Consider the following 17,937-nt stretch of genomic DNA (forward strand, 5'->3'; position numbering starts at 1 on the left):
TAAGCAGAACTGTTTTTCAGTAGAATGCTTTCCAAAGTTTTCCATGAAGCATCAGATGCTCTTTTGAGGGTTATTTTGATAAAATGGCATTTTGAAGATACTGAGCTTTTGATGTTTCTCAGAAAGTCAAGGGAGAGCTTGGCTTAAGAACTTTCTTTTTTGAAATAGCAGGGTGTAGAGGCTTGTGTGTATATGAATGTCAAAATGACCAGGTATCTAAAAAGCTTCAAAAAGTCCTCTACAAACTGATCTAAAATGCTGCAAACATCTGGTAATCTGAAATGTCTGTATCTGAGTTGGTAAGAGTTTGTGGGTTGAACATACACAAGAAAGGGTTTATGTTGTGGTGCTCTATAAGCCGTGGTAGAGCATTCTGGAAATACGAACTTATTTATGCCATTCAAGGGACAATGTTTAAAAGTAAGAAAGATCTTGAAGAACACAAGCTTACAAAATCTATTCATTCTGAAATTTCCTGAAAGATCCCAGTGCAAAAGATGGTGCCTAGACTCTAAGATGATAAATAGACATATGATAGACAGACCTTTGTGGGATAATGGAAACTGTAATATGGTTCTTTCTGGTGGACTAAGACATTTGATACATTCTTTCATGGTTTAATCACCCAAACAGGAAAGGTTCTTTATTAATTAAGGTAAAGAATAGGAAATAATCAGCACACTCTCACAGACATTTACAAAGATGCATATGAAATTTAACAAAAGAACAAGCATTAAAGTCAATAGAATTTTGTATCTAAAATGGATATGTTAAATGGCATGAATAAAACAATGACAAATACATGCTTACAGGAAGTCCCATCACAGAGAAGACAACTCAGTTAAATACATCTGCCTTCTGCATCTTCAAAATACACTCGTCTGATTTCCCTGGTGCAAAAGTGGGACAATGTAAGGGTTCAGGTCCTAAGGCTACCTATAATAATGCACTCTATGCGCCTATGTACTACTTTCTGCTTGTGGCAGCCATCAATCAGAAGTAGAAGGAATTTGCTTCATAGGGTGAGAAAGAGAAGCTTTATTGCAAGGATCAGAAGAAAAGAGAGAACACAGTCTGAATTGCCTTCAACTGTTTAAAACCTGTTGTCATGTAGGGAAGAAACTAGCAACGTGTTCACTACAAATTAGGTTATTAAAATAAAATAATAATTGTAACATTAGGATTGACCTGTAGATAAACAATTCTGCAAAAACATAGTCTTTAATTGCATTGCACCAGGTGTGTGGGTTGTTTAAGGTACTAGGTTATGTTTTCTGTAAAGAGCAATTCCTCCACAACTTTAAATTATTTTTATTCTTTGGTAGGGTAAATATTTTTAGATTTAAGGCAAAACAAAATGGCTTTCCCAACATCCCTGAAAGGTTTAGTCAAGATCTCCCCATTGCTTTATTTAAACTTTGTTATCAAATGTACTCACCCCATATGCCCATGAAAATTGCAAAAAAAAGTGTTGCCACGTTATCAAACAAATGGGAGTACTGTAACAGAAACACACAGGGACAGGACAATTCAGTGACAGAACAGTTTTAAATAAAGCAGAACATGACAAATAATTGCAGAGTTGGATACAGACCTTTGAGGATTCACATGTGGTGTTTAGCTTCCAGTACTCACACTTCTCATCACAAAGAGGACACATGATGATCTCTCCTCCAATCGCAGGGGCACAGATTTCTGTGCTGAGGAGAAAAAGATGGTTTTACATTTTCTTCAGAAGCTCAATATGCCATTTCTTTTGGAAAAAGATCAAAGCTTCACTCATTCAAACTTAAGGGTTTTTAGCTTTGCTGATGATGTGTCAAGGTTACATACTATGATACAACTGTAGCAAGTCAGAGAAACCTCCAGGAAAAAACCAGTTGCTCCTGGAAATGGAGTTGGTGATTCACTTGATGCCATGCTTCCCTCTGTGCCAGTACTGAATCAGTACTTGAGCATTCTGTTCGGGAGGTACTGTGCTGGATGTACAGTCTTTCAGATGAGATATAAACAAAGGTTCTTTCTAATCTGGTCACTAAAGAGCTCATAGCACTTTTTTTTTTCAACTTGCTTCTTTTTATTTCCTGTTATATATTGTTGTGTAGCGTTGCTGTATGATGTTAAGCAGCTTCCATTTTTTAATCGTAAGTAACCGTATTGCAGGACTAGGTGAAGTGACCTGTGTGTATACTTTTTAATGACCACTTAAGTCTGAATGTGCATAGGGATCTTTCAGGAAGAATATAGGATATTATGAATATAACACAAGTCTCATACTGGCATAATTCAGCAGAACAGGGCACAGAGGTACCAGTTCCTGAATGCACTTTTTAGATACACACGTCAGAGACCAAAACAAACTTTGAATGTCCACTACATGTGAAGCCTGGTTCATCTCTGATGGGAGATGTTCTCTGTATCGCTCCTGGACATTTTTGGTAATTATTCACTATTGTTGGCCCTCTGAAGGAGGCAAATAGCTTTCTCTACAAGATGGATCAAAACTGGAGGGTCTAAGGCAACAAATGAACAGGTGATACATAAACAATCTTTATGACAGAGAAGCTTAAAACGGGCAGAAATTGTAGTATCCTGAGGACCCTACAAGCCATAGCATTGCCTGGATAAGAGCAGAGTGAAAATCCTTTGCCAAATTAAAACAAAATTTTCAACTTCCAACTATATGTTAGGTTTTACTGTGCAGTGGACAGTTGTGTTCTATTTGTGCAACCCCAATTAAGCCACTGGAGGTTGTCTGGGTGTAACAGAGCAGAGTTTCCCCCTTTGCTTAATAACATTTTATGTTTGCTGCTTTTCTATAATGAGCAAAACTACATTCTTTAGTTGGCTTTGTATTTTCAGGATCATTCCTACTTGCAATTTTATTTTTGGTAGATGTTAATACAAATTAGGACTTCTACATATACAAAAAATACTGAACATAAGCAGTTATGAAAATGTGATGCTCTAAAAACACAGTATACAGCTAGCAACAAAGAGTCCTGTGGCACCTTACAGACTAACAGATATATTGGAGCATAAGCTTTCGTGGGTGAATACCCACTTCGTCAGATGCAAGCTTATGCTCCAATACATCTGTCAGTCTATAAGGTGCCACAACACTCTTCGCCGCTTTTACAGATCCAGACTAACACGGCTACCCCTCTGATAGTATACAGCTAGACATTTTAAAACTATAATCCTGCTTTTTAACAAACAAGGTAAAGATATCTCTTTCAATGTAATTTTGGCAGTTACACTCACCTGCTCATATTTTCATCCATTGTAAACAAACCATACAGAAAACAGATTAAGCCAACCAGTGCTGCAAAGAACAGCATCTCTGTGTAGAAACCCAGCCAGGCAAAATAGATTCCAATCTTCTCTCCATAGTACTTCCTGCACACAAAGAATACAATTGGGTAGGCAAACACACAAAAACTGCAAATCTCAAAAGGCAAAACTAGCAAGATCCAAGCAAAAGTAAAGATAATGGGCCAATGTTTGACCCCACCAAATAGTAAATCCAATGATTTATGCTGTATAAATGAGATCCGAATTTAGCCCAAAAAAGAAAGCTACATGTGTTGAACAAGCACAACACATGGACCTTATTTAGGGAACAGATGAAGCTACCCCTTGCTTTCTCTTCAAGGAATACCTTGCTTAAGGAACTCTTTCCCCCACTCTCAATGAAAATACAGATTTACTTGTTTTATGCACCAAAAGGGGATAGCAGAGTATAAAATTTAATGATTCACAATGGCTCCTAAAGGATCATTTTAAAAGAACTGGATATTTATCATAACAAAGGCAACAAGGTGTGTTACTAAAGGTACTAATAGACTAAGGGGACACTGATTGAATCTCAGGCAGGTTTATGCTGGGTTTTAGGCTTAATTACAGTTAAGTTTCAGGCTCAGGCTACGTCTAGACTACTCGCCGTATTGGCGGGTTAAAATCGATTGCTTGGGGATCGATATATCGTGTCTCATCTAGACACGATATATCGATCCCCGAGAGCACTTATATCGATTCCGGAACTCCACCAACCCCAACGGAGTTGCAGAATCGACAGGGAGAGCCGCGGACGTTGATCCCGCGCGGTGAGGACGGGTGAGTAATCCGATCTTAGATATTCGACTTCAGCTACGTTATTCACATAGCTGAAGCTGCGTATCTAAGTTCGATTTCCCCCCGTAGTGTAGACCAGCCCTCAGATTCAATGTGCCAAAATCTCATTGACTATTCTTGAAACATTTCTACTTTAAGCAGTGAAAGAGATCAACTGATTTTACAAAATACCTGATACTCCTCATAATTTTTTTTCTGCATCTGAAGCAGATCTGGAAAACTGTCCCTTCTACATTTGGCTTTGAATCTGAGGTACAGTTTTGCCTGTCTCTAATAAAACATACACTGTGTACTCTCAGCACATGTGCCTGTTTAGGCACCTGTTTTTCCTCAAACATTAGAAAGGAATAAAAAATCCCCAGGAGGAACAAATCATAAATGAATGCAGTGAAAACCAATGAAATGTGGCCAAGTGCAATGAACACTTCACAGTCCATATCTTACCTAATGAGATCCAAAGGCTGCTCCTTGTAAAACCGTAAAAACCTGGCCCATTCCATGTATAATGTGTATCTCTCATTGTCACAGTTTTGATCATTTGACTTCTTCCAGTATTGGCACTGTGTGAATGTGCACAGATCAGAGGAGAGACAAAGAAAATCATCAGTAGACTAACACATTACACTAAAATATACAAATCTTAACAGCAACACATCCTGGGTGAGTATTAGGGCCAGCTAAAATTACTTGGTGCTCAACATCATAACTCAACCCTAGAATAACCCTTTTAACACACAATATTTTAAAATATATGTACCCACTTGTCAACACGAAAGACCTGCATACATTAGATGTTAACGAAAATTGCACTGATACAACTATTTAGTGTAAACTCTTAATGTAGGGATGCTGTACTCTTGGAAAAAGGGCCTTGCACTTCTGACTTCTTCTAGTAAGTTACTGGAGTAAGTTGCAGTGGCACAAGTCAAGTTTTACATTAGTGTAGCCTGTCTACATTAGGAGGTTGCAGCGATGAAGCTACATCAGTGAAAATCTTCCTGATGTAGATGAGCCCCAAACAATCCCCATCTCATGAAACAGACTCAAGTCCAAATCCCTTGGGTCAGAATCAGGCTCTTGTGATAAATTCCGTAATCAAGGGCCTTCCACTGAGAGATGCAAAGATATACACGTAACACAACGTAAAGCCATTTTCTGTTTCTTCAGAGATTGTTATATTGTGTTTATCACTGCAGTTTCTGAGGCTATAGTGCAAACATCCAATAAAATAAGACTGTCACACTAATTCATTTCAATGGTAGGCTGTACTTTCACAGATTTTCCTATTGTATGACAGAATATTAAGAATAAGAAGAGTTTTCTGATCATTTCAGCTTCCTATGAAATGAATAGGATGGAAGGACTGGAATGCTGTCAATGTTTTTATTGCATTTCTTAAAGCCCCATATCCTGGAGTCACATGAATATAGGTATGTCTACATTCTAAGTTGGATGTGTAATTCCCAGCTCAAGGAGACATACTTGCACTAGTTGTAATTGAGCCAGTTCACTAAAAATAGAGTGTAACTACATGGTTTAAGCAGTGGGAGCAGCTAGCCGCCTTAAGTACAATCCCATCCAAAACCCTAGGTACACACTTGGGGCAGCTAGCCCCTCTTGGGGCTCACATCTCCACAGCTATATTCTATTTTTAGTGCTCTAGCTCAGTCACAGCCAGTGGCAATGTCTCCTTGAGCTGAGAATCATACCTCCAACTCTAGACATTCCCTTATTGAGAACTTCTGCTTCTGTGTTTTTGTTTTTAAAAAGGCCTCATTCTTTGTTCAGAAAAAGCATGAAAATATGACCCAAGGGCACTCTACAAGTTCAAAAATCAGAAAGTAAGTTAAAAAGAACCCCAAATATTATATTTTAAATAGCTCATGATTTTTAAGTCAATATCATGATTCAAATGTATCTCTTGAGGTTGCTAATACTGGTATTGTGTGGAAAGACATCATAATTGTATTTTGGCACCACTGCTGTTATTTATTATTATTTGTTTCTGATGTTGCCCACAATGTAATTGCTGCTTGCCAAGCATAAAAATGGCACTGGTCTCACCCTGCCACGCTTAAAATCTGAAAACCACCAGAATTCCCATTCACCCAAGTAGCTGGCATCATTCCTTTCAACAGAAGTTTCTCGTTTTCAGAATCTTTTTCCGATTTGTCTTGTGACAGAAACTTATCAAAGGATTGTCAAAAACAAACAAGGAAATTAAAAAATAAACCAGTGACTTAAAATGCCACTAGGCACCATAATTATCCTCAAACAATTATTAAAAAACAAATGAGGAATTAAATTAATCTCACAAAAACAATAAATTAAAAATACTACCTGGAGGTAAACTTTCAGTGTAATAAACTGGTATTTAGTAGCACAGCTCCCTCCTGTTTACACTATAGGTATGTCTACACTACGCGCTGGGTCGGCCTGCATACACAACTGCAGCCCATGTGACATCCACAGGGTCATACAAGTAGCATATATATTGTGTGGGTGCAGCCCACATAACACACAGAAAGCTGCATATGCAGCCCACAATGGTAAATATGTTGAGAACCACTGCCCTAAAGCAAAAAACAGAATGTTACCAGACTTTACAATACTGACAGTATGCCACTAGAGGGCATCCTGATGTGGAGAAATGACCACACAAAACTTTGGGGCCAAATTTATCCCTGATGTAACTACTTCAGTGGCATCTTATACCACATATAGCTATGACTCACAGGGTTCAGCTAAAAATGTTATTCATTTCCTTGTTTTCACCTGTGTTTGTAATATGTTACTATTATAATTTATCTCACAATGTAAAATAAAAACATTTATAAAATACATTGCAGTGTGAATCACAATACTGAACTCTGTGACTGAAACACTTAGGTAAACCCAATACACTTAAGTATATGGAAAAGCACTGTAATGCATACAAAAACAGCATAATAGAGCTGGCAGATATTCCTTGTGCATTACAGGGCAGGAGATCAGAGGGCCTATAAAAGCTGACAGGGTTGGGGACCAAATATATTTCGACTGGAAACAGTAATGTCACAGCAGGCAAAGCAAATGAGGGAGCAAAGCAAATGAGGGAGGAAAGCTGGACTGTGCTATACCTTTGAGAATGTAAAGCTAAAATACTTACATCATGGAGAGGGTAAGCAGCTGTGTAGGTGCCATTACTTAACAATCTTTTAATCCCAAACTTTTTCTTCCCTTCTTCTGTTCCATAGGGGCACCGTGTTAGAATATAGTACACCTAAAATGCAAACACAGAGAGTTTAATCCTTTTCTGTTATAATATGGTTTAATACCACACTCCACTGATGGATCAAGGAGCATTGCTGATGGGACTGTCCAATCTTCCTCAAAGGTAATGCATTGCAGTAACTGCAATATAGGGGAAATTAGAGGATCCTCAAGGCTCCAGCTGGAACAAGGATGCCCCAGCTGTCCCACGCTAGCTGAGAACTAGTTTCTCAAAAGCCATCTGTACTTAGAAAGATACATAGACATCAGATTTCATCACACAACATCCAGAGATACTGTACCTTACTGCAGCAAAGTAATCAACCTTCTGTAGATTCAGAACTCAAATGGCTGTCTCAGCTTAGTGTTTGATATGTGATCACAGATATCCTCAGTCACCCACCCACCCACAGGCCTATGTTACATTCTGCCTGCACCTGGAAACAGATGGTTTGAGATACGTACTATTCTGTTTCTCCTGGATGCTGAGAAGAAGGTGCTCTCATTATCAATGAGATAGAGTTCCTGCCTACTTTTGCTGAAGGGTGCCGTGAAGTAGTCTGGTTCAGGGTGCATCACCTTCTCCGGTAGCCTAAAAGGCTCAAGCATACAGTCCAATGGGTTCTCTACAGTAGGGGGAATATCATTTTCCTTGATGGGCGCTTTAATGTTCAGCACTTCAGCATATGTGATCAGAACCTCCCATGGGGCATGGATCTTCACAAAATAAGTTTTGCCATCTTCAGATTCCTGCACAAGAAGAGTTAAGCCTGAGGTCAAACTGAAGTGTGTGTGTGTGGGTTAATTAAAATCAAGTCAGACAGTATCCAAAACTTTTCTTTCTTTGTGCTTTTATTATCTTTAAGGCTTACACTGATTCTGAAAAAACAGGAAGAAAAATTTCCCTCCGCCAGAAAGCTTGTATGATTAATGGTAGTGGGTATCTGTACTCTTTTCACTGATCAGAGGCTTATGAGGAAATTTCAAACTGCATCAAACTTGTATATTAAAGGTCAAATTCTCCAGCCTACTTAAAGGCCACAGAAGACACTGAATGCATTGGAAATGGTGTGGTTTTACAGAGCAGGCTATGCAGGGTATAGAAAACCCACACAGCAGTCAAAACTCCTGCATGCAATGGTGCTATGCCATCTCCCAGGCAGGGAGGGCAGTTTTAGGATTGGTGTACTGAAACTGCTGGTGTATAGACCATGGAATCCACAAGTATGCAGTTTTCCCTGCAAAACACTCTGTAAATCAGCAGTCATGCAAGTATGCAACCCTGTTACTTGCAGCAGTGGCTAAGGAATGATTCCCCCAAGATACATCCCTAAGAACTTCTCTGCACATAGTATATGTTAGGGTCTGACTCTAAACCAGTAATATTTAACACCTGGCTTACTGGAGCCCCATCTCTGGTCTCATGGAATCCATTGGTTTTGTCAGAAGTTATTCTGCTCCACCTATTCTCAAGTAGAGTAAGGATAACGCTGACCAGAGAAGCACTTCCCCCGCTATCCCAATCAGATGAGGCAGAAAAGTAACACTAAGCAAATGGACACAACTGCCATCCCAAACCTCTCCCCATCCTGATCCTAATACCCCACAGCATATGAGTAATTCCCATTGACTTCAACAGATGTTACTGGTATGCTGTGCGGAGGTGCTGGAGGAAGAATCTGGCCCAAGCAGAAGTTCCTTTTTACACTGATCTCCCTGTGTAAATGAACTCATGATTCAGTTATTTTGGGACCATTTCCTTTTCATTACTGAGTAAAACTCAATTACGTCCTCCTGAAACACAACAGTTTTCTTCTCACAGTGCTTAGAATACTTAGCAATTTTTCTTGATCCTATATTAACCTGTTTAACTTTAGTTACTCACATGGTTTGAAGTACTGAAATCTCCTAGAACCACTGATACAATGGCGGATAAAATCTTATCGGAACAGACTAACAAATGTATTATCTAGCAATCTGAAAATTCAGTTATTTGGTCCTATTTTGCTTTGTATGATGAGAACACTGGGGTTTTTTTTACCTTTTTGTCTTCTGTTTCTAGTTCCAGACCAGCCTTTTGTAGATTCTTCTCAAATTCTCGCCTTCTTTCCTGAGGATAAATAAAGAGACTTTACTAAAAAAAATGAAGCTGAGGCAATTTTTACTTCATCTGTCAAAAATTTTAACCCTCCCTGTATCCCTGTGTATAGGGTCTGATCTTGTATCCATCAAAGCCAATATGAGTTTTGTCGTTGCCTAAATAGAAGCAAAGTTGGATGCCAAAGAGTAATTTTTCCAAAATTCTACTTGTTGCCTTTTAATCACCAATCTCTCTCAAAGTAGCTGGTCCCTGTATATTGACTAAGGCCTGGGGGGAAGGGAATTGATCTAAGTTACACAACTTCAGATACGTGAATAACATAGCTGAAGTCGACATACTCAGACCTACTCACTGCAGTGTCTTCATTGTGCTGAGTCGACTGCTGCCACTCCCCCGTTGACTCTGCCTGCGCCTCTCACAGCAGTGGAGTACATGAGTCGATGGTTGAGCACTTGTGGATCCATCTCTGCCCGTCGATCCAGCAGGTAGTATAGACATACCCTAGGACTAGCTCCCCAGACCAGAGTAGGTGATCCCAATCCAGCCAACTTAAGAGAGCTGGGCAACACCTGGGCCTATAAATGCACTGTTAGTGAGCAACTGGGAGAGATGGATTGTGACAACCAAACTGGAGTGGTGGGTCCCTGGAGTAAGAGGCTCAGAGAAGCAGCCCTGGGGGCTGTTGCCCAAAGAAGGGAGCAACTGACAGACTGGTAAACTGCCAGCAGCAGGAGAACTAGACTCCTGGGAGGGGTGGCCTGAGGCTAAGGAATGAGTTAAGATTGTTTTTTGGTTTGTTTGTTAACCTGTTGAGCAAATAAACCTCCTTGCAAAAGACTGAGCACGGCAATGCATGCTATGGAGCAAAGGAGAAGAGTGGCCCTGGTGACAGTCGCTAATTGCACTACATGCTGGATTTATCATTTAAATTAAATAAGCAATACCAATTTTGCTTCCTTTAGAAATCACTGGCAAAACTCTTACTGCTTTCAAGATCTACAGGTCTACAGTTAGATATATATTTTTTTAACTGAATAGATAGTTCTACAGAATATTTTTGGGCCATATATCAAAAAATTAATTTTCAACCAAATTTCCTTTAGACTATAACTATTTCTGTTGAAGGCAATTTGTAAAGCAAGACTGTCATAGAACACAAGGAAATACAGGATACTCCTTTTGCATTTGACTGTGTGTCAAATGGGGATCCCATGTCTTATGGTACTATATGCTAAATAGATCAGTATGTCTACTGATCACAGTAGCCTTGTACTTTCCTCTGAAACATGTAGTGTTGTGCCAGATGGACTACCAGCCCGACTCAGTATGGCAAGTCTTATGTTCCTAGAAACTGATTTCCTATTGAGACAAAATAGATCATCCTTCTATGACTTCTACGATTTGGTTAATTACTCTTTTTATGTATTGAGCTGGAATCATTTTGACCTTTACATTTTCTCTGTCTCCCATACGAGCATAAGTACACAAACAGAATTGTAGTTCACTGAGTTGATGATCAAATCAACACAAAACAATGCATCTGAAAAGGTTATACAGCATGATGGCCATTACATTCAGGTGACTTATCTAAAAACAATGCCATGTTATGGAGCAGATACTCAGCTAAATAGAGCACATGGGAGGCTGTCAGTCCTCGAGTCTCAGCCCTACATACAATTTACAGCAAGCTGCGGTCTGCTTTAATTTTGCATCAGCCAGCAACAACTCCTCACTCTCCCCAGCCCCTGTATTAGAACCTGTGGTGAAGAGGAGAATTAGGAGCCAACTGTGCTGGTTCTATGCCCATTGGGGATTCAAACTTATTGGCAGAATCATCAGTGGGAAAGTTAAGGACAGTCTCTTCATCCTTTGTGCTGCTCAGGAGGTGCAGATATACAGAGGACTGGAGAGTTCAGTCCTAAGTGACACATGCATATATTTTATATAAAATACTCTATGAAATAAACTGTAGAACCATAAGATAAATGAAATTTTTATGCTCCATTGATCACCTCACTAGTCCTCTGTCCACTAATTCATCTTCTCTGAAACTTATTCTGGCATTTTGTATTCCTCCAAAGTTTCAAATAAACCATCAAACCTTTTCTTATTTTTAAAAAAATGTCAACTTGCCAGGGAACATTTTCCTTCTCTTGCCAAGTATGGAATTTCCCCAAAATGTTCCCTGTCCCAGGCTTAGGATGGGCAATATTTTTTCTAGACATAAAAATGTTACAATTTAAAAATTCATTATCTCATAATCCTGCAGGACTATAAATGGGGGCCCATACTATTGCCTCTATTGTAGACCTTTGTGCCATTTCAGAAGCACAGAGGAATAGTAAAACTAATTTACACAATTACACTAGCTTTACACAACCCCTATGGCAGAGGATAAAAAAAAAAAAACAACTTAAAAACTCTCTTAAGTGTTTTTAAGAGATGTTTTCTGGAGCACATGCAGCATATGCACGATACAAGATAGTGTGAGGGTGGGATAAACTAAAATCAGCACTCATGGAATGACCTACAAAACTCACTGCCAGCTGTGCTTCTCATGACCGAGGTGTATCCATCCCACGTCTATGCTAATAGAACTTTCATTTCAAATCACACCATTGTGTATTCCCTATACACACTAAAGTGATCCAGTATGAACTTACTGACTAAAGTAGACTTAGATATGAAAACATATTTGATAAGATTACCAAAATTAGGCCCAAAGTCCAATGGGAACAGGGGGACTAATGCAGGTTTAATATCATACGTAAGTAATATCAGTTATCTAAGAAAGATAAACACATATTACAAAGGTAAATCCATCTCTTGATAACTATGATGTTTGCTAGTAACAATAATCAGTAAATAAAAAAGAGCAATAGAGTAAAATTACTTTTTAAACTTTATAGCACATTATCCCTTAAGATAAATTTTAAAAAGCTACTCTTGAGCAACAGACTGTCATGCTGGAAAAGTCTGTTGTGTGGCAGAGCATCCACTCCTGTCCCAACTGAAGTCCATCTGTGTAATTTTGAGTCCTAAGAAAAATTATGAACATTCTTATATATATTAAAAAAAATGAAATATGTGACCAAATTCTGGGTTAATCTAGGCCTCACGCAGCCCCATTAACTTCACTGAAGTTGCACAGGGCATAAGTCAGTGTAGAATTTGGCCCTCAGTTAGGAATTTAGGGGCTTGGTGTTATGAAGTGCTGAGCATCTCTAGTTCCCAGCAGGGTGTTCAGTACTTTGGTGAATGTGCTCAGCATTTGGAAGAATCAGACCCATAAAGATAAAAGGTCAGTCCTCTATATATTGTGCTCCTGAAACTTCCATTGAGGCAAATCTGAATTTTGAGTGTGAAAGGAATGCAAGTCCAAGACCTACATTTTGGAAATGTATTTACTTTTTCTACTTTAAAAAGCAATAAAATGTTACATTTAATAGTAATCTCCAAGTGATAATGCAGAGAAAGCCAGATTGTGTTTAGCTGTACCATAGTCATGTACTGTGGAACAGAACAGAGTAATGACCTCCTCTTGCCCCACTCCTTCCAAAACTGATATTAAGGCTATCCAGAACATAGATCACAATGTTTAGGGGTAAGCAGGAGTTTCACAGCAGTGGCTCTTCCCTAGAGGAAATGAGCAAAAACTGGCCAGGCAGTGAGTGAAATTATGGTTCAGCCCCTCCAGGCACCAGCCTAGCTCTTGGAGACAGGGAGATTCTGCACCCCAGAAAATGGTGTCATAAAATATTCCCCATACGAGAGCTCCCAGAGGCACAAAGTTTGGGGTGCTCCCCATGGGGTGGTAAAGAGCATGCTCTAGGTCCTATGATTTTCAATCTGTGGTACGCGGACCCCTGTGGGTCCACAGACTATGTCTAAGATTTCCAAAGAGGTCCTCCCCTCCATTTGACTTTTTTAGGGCTCCACAAATGAAAAAAGGATGGAAACCACCTCTCTAGTCCCAAATAAACAGATCTAGTCAGAACTTTTTAAAAAACAAACTCAGCTCTTTTTGATCAATAAAATCAGTAAATGTGTGTATAAAAATAAAATATTAGTGAGATCACTCAGAAAAATAAACACTATCTGTCAGAGGTATTGAATAGAAATATAAAGTAAATTGCTGAACATACAATGTAATTTAGGCTTCTGTTAACAGAAATCTTTATGGCTAGGATTCAGTCATGTGGCTTTTGAACAGCCAAGTACAATACACAGAAAAAATGGTTTCCTGTGGAAATTATTCTGATTTGAATGTTTTACATGTAAATTTTTCCATTCCCCTGTGAATAAAAATTATATATAGCTATGCACAAGATACTGAGTTTATGTTTTGCACTTAAAATAAATACATTAATGCAAATGAGCTTATTAAGTGGGATTTCAAGTGAAAAAGGTAATGTAATCAGTAACTTTATGGATTACCCCTTATTGAAATATAAATTATTGTTTAAATCTGTCTTTTCACATGTGCTAGACCACCGAGAACCTGTAATGAATACAGTAAGGCTGTGATGAATATAAATCACAAATAGATTTCTTAAATATATCCAGCCTGACTGAATATTTGATTAAAATTTACTATAACTGCCCCCCAAATTTTAATCTTAGGGCTTTATCTAGCTTTGCCTTCAGTGAATACTAAGGATACTCAGCATCTCCCTGCATCATAAGACAGCTTGGTTTGAAAAATTAAAACAGCTAACCAGATGGCCGCCTGCTGAAAAGTCACCTAGACAAAGCAGTATTAGAAATAAATGTCTAACTTCCAAGACAGCTGAGGCTAACACTTCTCAGAGTTGGACAGAATCCAGAGATTAAAAAGTACTGTTTACATAGACCACAGCATTCCACAATAGCCATTAGAGAATCAATAGTAGAGATAATGGGAATCAACAGGCAGGGGAGATCAAATGGGAAAAAAACTAGGCCTGAAACAAAACCCCAGATACAAACACATCCAGATTTTGGGAGGGTCTGAATCGGATACATATCCAAACTTTTCTATTCAGGTCTATCCCTTTCATTTTGCATGAGTGATAACGAAAGCTCTATTAATAAGAAAGCTTTTTATGGATGTAATATTTACAAATCTGTTTCAAAGGGTAACTTTGAGGATTATCTCAAGACACCACCCTATTAACTCTGAACTGAACAAACTGATTACAGTTTAAGGACGTGACCTCAAAAGTATGACCATTTTCCTAACAGCATATTTTTCTCAAGACTTCACTTGGCAGATTCCCTAGTGCGAGCTAGAGATCAGCAAAACACTAAATCTGTAGTATCTGGATTTGTTTTGCATGAAGCTAAGAAAGAGGATGCACATATCTTTAATCATCTAAAGTGCCTTTTCTGAATAGTAATGTTGAAATGCCATGAAGAAGTATACCTCACTCTTACTTACGCAAAACAAACTGTTTCCCTGAAGCAAGCATGAGCATTAGAAACCTGTTGTCACAAATTTTATTCCTTTCCTAAGAATGTTTCTATTCTTAGCCTGTACAATTTTGCCAAGTCACTGTACTGCAGTAAGAGAACTGCACATCTCTGCCAAGAGATTACTGTACAACAACAAACTGCACTGGATTTCTGTAACTTTTCAAACAAAATCCAGTGCCTGAGTGTGTACTTCATTCATATGAAACCACAGATGGTGATTTCTCTGTGGATAAAATTCTGAGGAGAGAGCTGCATAGCACCTACCCATCATAGGGCTTAAGTGGGACATTAGTTGTGCACATAGGCCTTGCGCTGGCCCTAAATACAGGGGTGAAATTCACCCCATCTCCATGTTGAAATTGGTGCAATGATGTTTGTCTTCTAAAGCCAAATTTTCCAAATCTGAACTGATTTTTGGCACAAAAAAGGAGACACCTGAATGATGTCTACTTTGGGAAGAAAACATTGCAGTTACAAAACTGTGCCTGCAATCCTAATTTTGTGAGTAAAAAGCAGGGAGGTCCCATTAAGACTAGGATGAAAATCAGGCCATTAAACTGTGAAAGCACCACTCTTTTTCTTTGGCTTTAGTCCTATTCTTCCTGCAAGGAGAATCGGTGAAGGAAAACAGGTTTGATCTGCTCCTAATTTAAGATGTGAAGGTTCCATTCAGTTGTGCTGATGGAGGGGAAGTGGGAGTAAATAGTATGGGGACATGGAATGAAAAGTCTTAGCTTCGGTGCACGTATTTCTAACTCTTGATGCCATCAGCTGCAATTCAATGGAGTTTGAGGCTCAGAAGATGGTTTTCTGGGAGTGGCAGGTCTATGGTGGTAGCCTTTTATTGCAGCAGGTTCCCTCAGGGGCTGGACTTAAACAAAGTATTAACTCCAGCTCAGGGCCAGCTCCAGCGTTTTTGCCACCCCAAGCAGCAGAAAAAAAAAAGCCACGATCACACTTCGGTGGCAGCTTTACCGCCACCGCTTCCTCAGCAATTTGGTGGCAGGTCCTTCCCTCTGAGAGGGACTGAGGGATCCGCCGCCGAATTGCTGCCGAAGACCCGAATGTGCCGCCCCAAGCACCTGCTTGCTGCGCTAGTGCCTGGAGCCGGCCCTGCTCCTGCTCTGTATATGGGCCTGGATCCACAAAGGGATTTAGGTGCCTCAAAAATCACAGGAATATCAATAAAATCCACAAAGCCTGAGTTAGGTGGCTTCCTGTACTCCCTGGATTCCCTATACAATGTATCAGGAGAGATAGGTGTCTAAGAATGTGATCCACAAAAGCCAGCACACTAGCCAAAGGAAGATGTGAAGGAGAGGGGCATATCTAAGCCCCATCCATTTCACGGAAAGACGCCTAAATCCAGGCTCCAGGGAGGTCCCTATCTCTGCTTGTGATTCACAGCCAGGAACCCTCTCCTGGAGTCAGGTGGCTAAGGTGCTTAAGTTGTTTCTTGTGAGAACGAGTTAGGGCCCTGCTTCACGCCACACAAAATGGTTGGAGGAAGAGATGCCCCTCTAATATCTTTTAGCTCAGTGCTTAGAGCATTTAAATACATCAGTAGTCATTGGGTCAGAGAAAGCAAGAGAGAGAATGACTCTATAGCCTGATGGTTAGAGCACTTATCCAGGAGCTAGGAGACCCTGGGGCCAGTTCCCCTGCACCATTGACTCTTTAATTATTTATCCACAGTGGAACAGCTTCTGTAGGAGAAACTGAAGAAACCCCATACCAGAATATCCCATAGCCTTGGTCACATCCCAGGTGAGTTCGCTAACCATTGGGCTAAAAATTATAAGGTAGGTAATAGCACTCCCACCTCCTCCTCCAGCTAGATTCTGAATGAGATTCGATCTAACCGATGGCCTCTGAGCACACCCACTGGATCAGGCTCCATAGGTGAGAAAGATGCTTCTTTTCCTAGCTTTTCCTGGAGCGTGGATTGCTCTGGGGATTAGGCAGGACATTGGTGTAAGGCAGCAGTACAGTTCCTGGCCAATGGGAGCTGCAGGGGCAGCACTTGGGGCAGGGCCAGTGTGTAGAGCCCCCTGGTTGCCCTTACACATAGGAGCCAGAGGGGGACATGTTGCTGCTTCCGGGAGCCACGGCACACATGGAGCGAGGCAAGCCCCAGCCAGCTCCCCAGCAGAAACTTGAGAGCCAGATTAAAATATCTGAAGGGCTGAATGTGGCCCCTGGGCTACAGTTTGTCCACCCCTGGTCTAGCTGCTGCCCATGCTACCTCCAGCTATTTTTAGCATCTTTGCTTGAGCTGAGCTAGCACATCTGTCTATCTCCTTTGGGAAGCAGGGTCCCAGCTGCAGTGTAGACATATAATTAGAGAGAAAGCATTGTGTGCAGTCTTTCAATTGTGCTTTTGAATTAACTACTGCCTGGGGGTTTTATTTCCTCTTTTTCCATTATAATCTTGGTAATTAAGTCTCTCCTCCTTCTTGTTTCCTGAGGTTGACCAGTGCTGCCCAACATGTAGGGGTTTGTGTTTATAACAGAAGTGCTGAACCATTCATCACGTATATATATCTGTTTCTTTCTTTTCTCTGTTGACTGGCATCCTCTTCCATCTTTTTATTCCTTTAGCTATATGGTAGAAGAAGAAGCCTCTTGATAATCCCGGCAGGAGAATCATACTGCTGTATATGCAGAAGCCAAAGGATCAATATGAGAACGGAATAGAGTGCTTTCAAACAAGCAATAGAGTGCTTTTTAACAAGCAAGGTCTTATAGGATTGTTGCTGTAATAAAAACACTACTCTCTCCAGACATGTTGGCTAGGTTGGGGTTGCTAAGGAGGCTAGGCTGTAAGATCAGGGAAGTGCAGAAACGATGTGCTGAGTCAGAAGAAAGGACATTCTCTTTTGATGTTTTTCTTGATGTTGCTTTTTTTAGTTTATTGAGATTGCAATAATAAAATTCTAGGGTTTTGTAAGTCAGGGACCAATCTTTCCAGCTGTTCTGCGTCCTACAACTAGAAC

General features: G+C 39.9%; 1 protein-coding gene across 6 annotated transcripts in view; it reads right to left on the minus strand.

Annotated features, from left to right (window-relative positions):
* The window catches only part of ANO5 (anoctamin 5), a 91,771-nt gene that overhangs the window by 24,676 nt on the left and 49,158 nt on the right, over window positions 1–17,937 (minus strand). For 5 of the 6 annotated variants that reach the window (XM_050955280.1, XM_050955286.1, XM_050955283.1 and 2 more), the window contains 7 exons: window positions 9,428–9,496; window positions 7,852–8,136; window positions 7,283–7,396; window positions 4,579–4,694; window positions 3,265–3,399; window positions 1,595–1,700; window positions 1,439–1,499 (listed from right to left, as the gene is read on the minus strand). In XM_050955280.1, coding sequence (XP_050811237.1) covers window positions 1,439–1,499; window positions 1,595–1,700; window positions 3,265–3,399; window positions 4,579–4,694; window positions 7,283–7,396; window positions 7,852–8,136; window positions 9,428–9,496 — 886 coding nt within the window. The remainder of the gene's footprint in view (window positions 1–1,438; window positions 1,500–1,594; window positions 1,701–3,264; window positions 3,400–4,578; window positions 4,695–7,282; window positions 7,397–7,851; window positions 8,137–9,427; window positions 9,497–17,937) is intronic. The other variant, XM_050955285.1, reaches the window with a different exon arrangement.

This window comes from Gopherus flavomarginatus, chromosome 5 (genome assembly GCF_025201925.1).
Source record: "Gopherus flavomarginatus isolate rGopFla2 chromosome 5, rGopFla2.mat.asm, whole genome shotgun sequence".
Lineage (NCBI taxonomy): Eukaryota > Metazoa > Chordata > Testudines > Testudinidae > Gopherus > Gopherus flavomarginatus.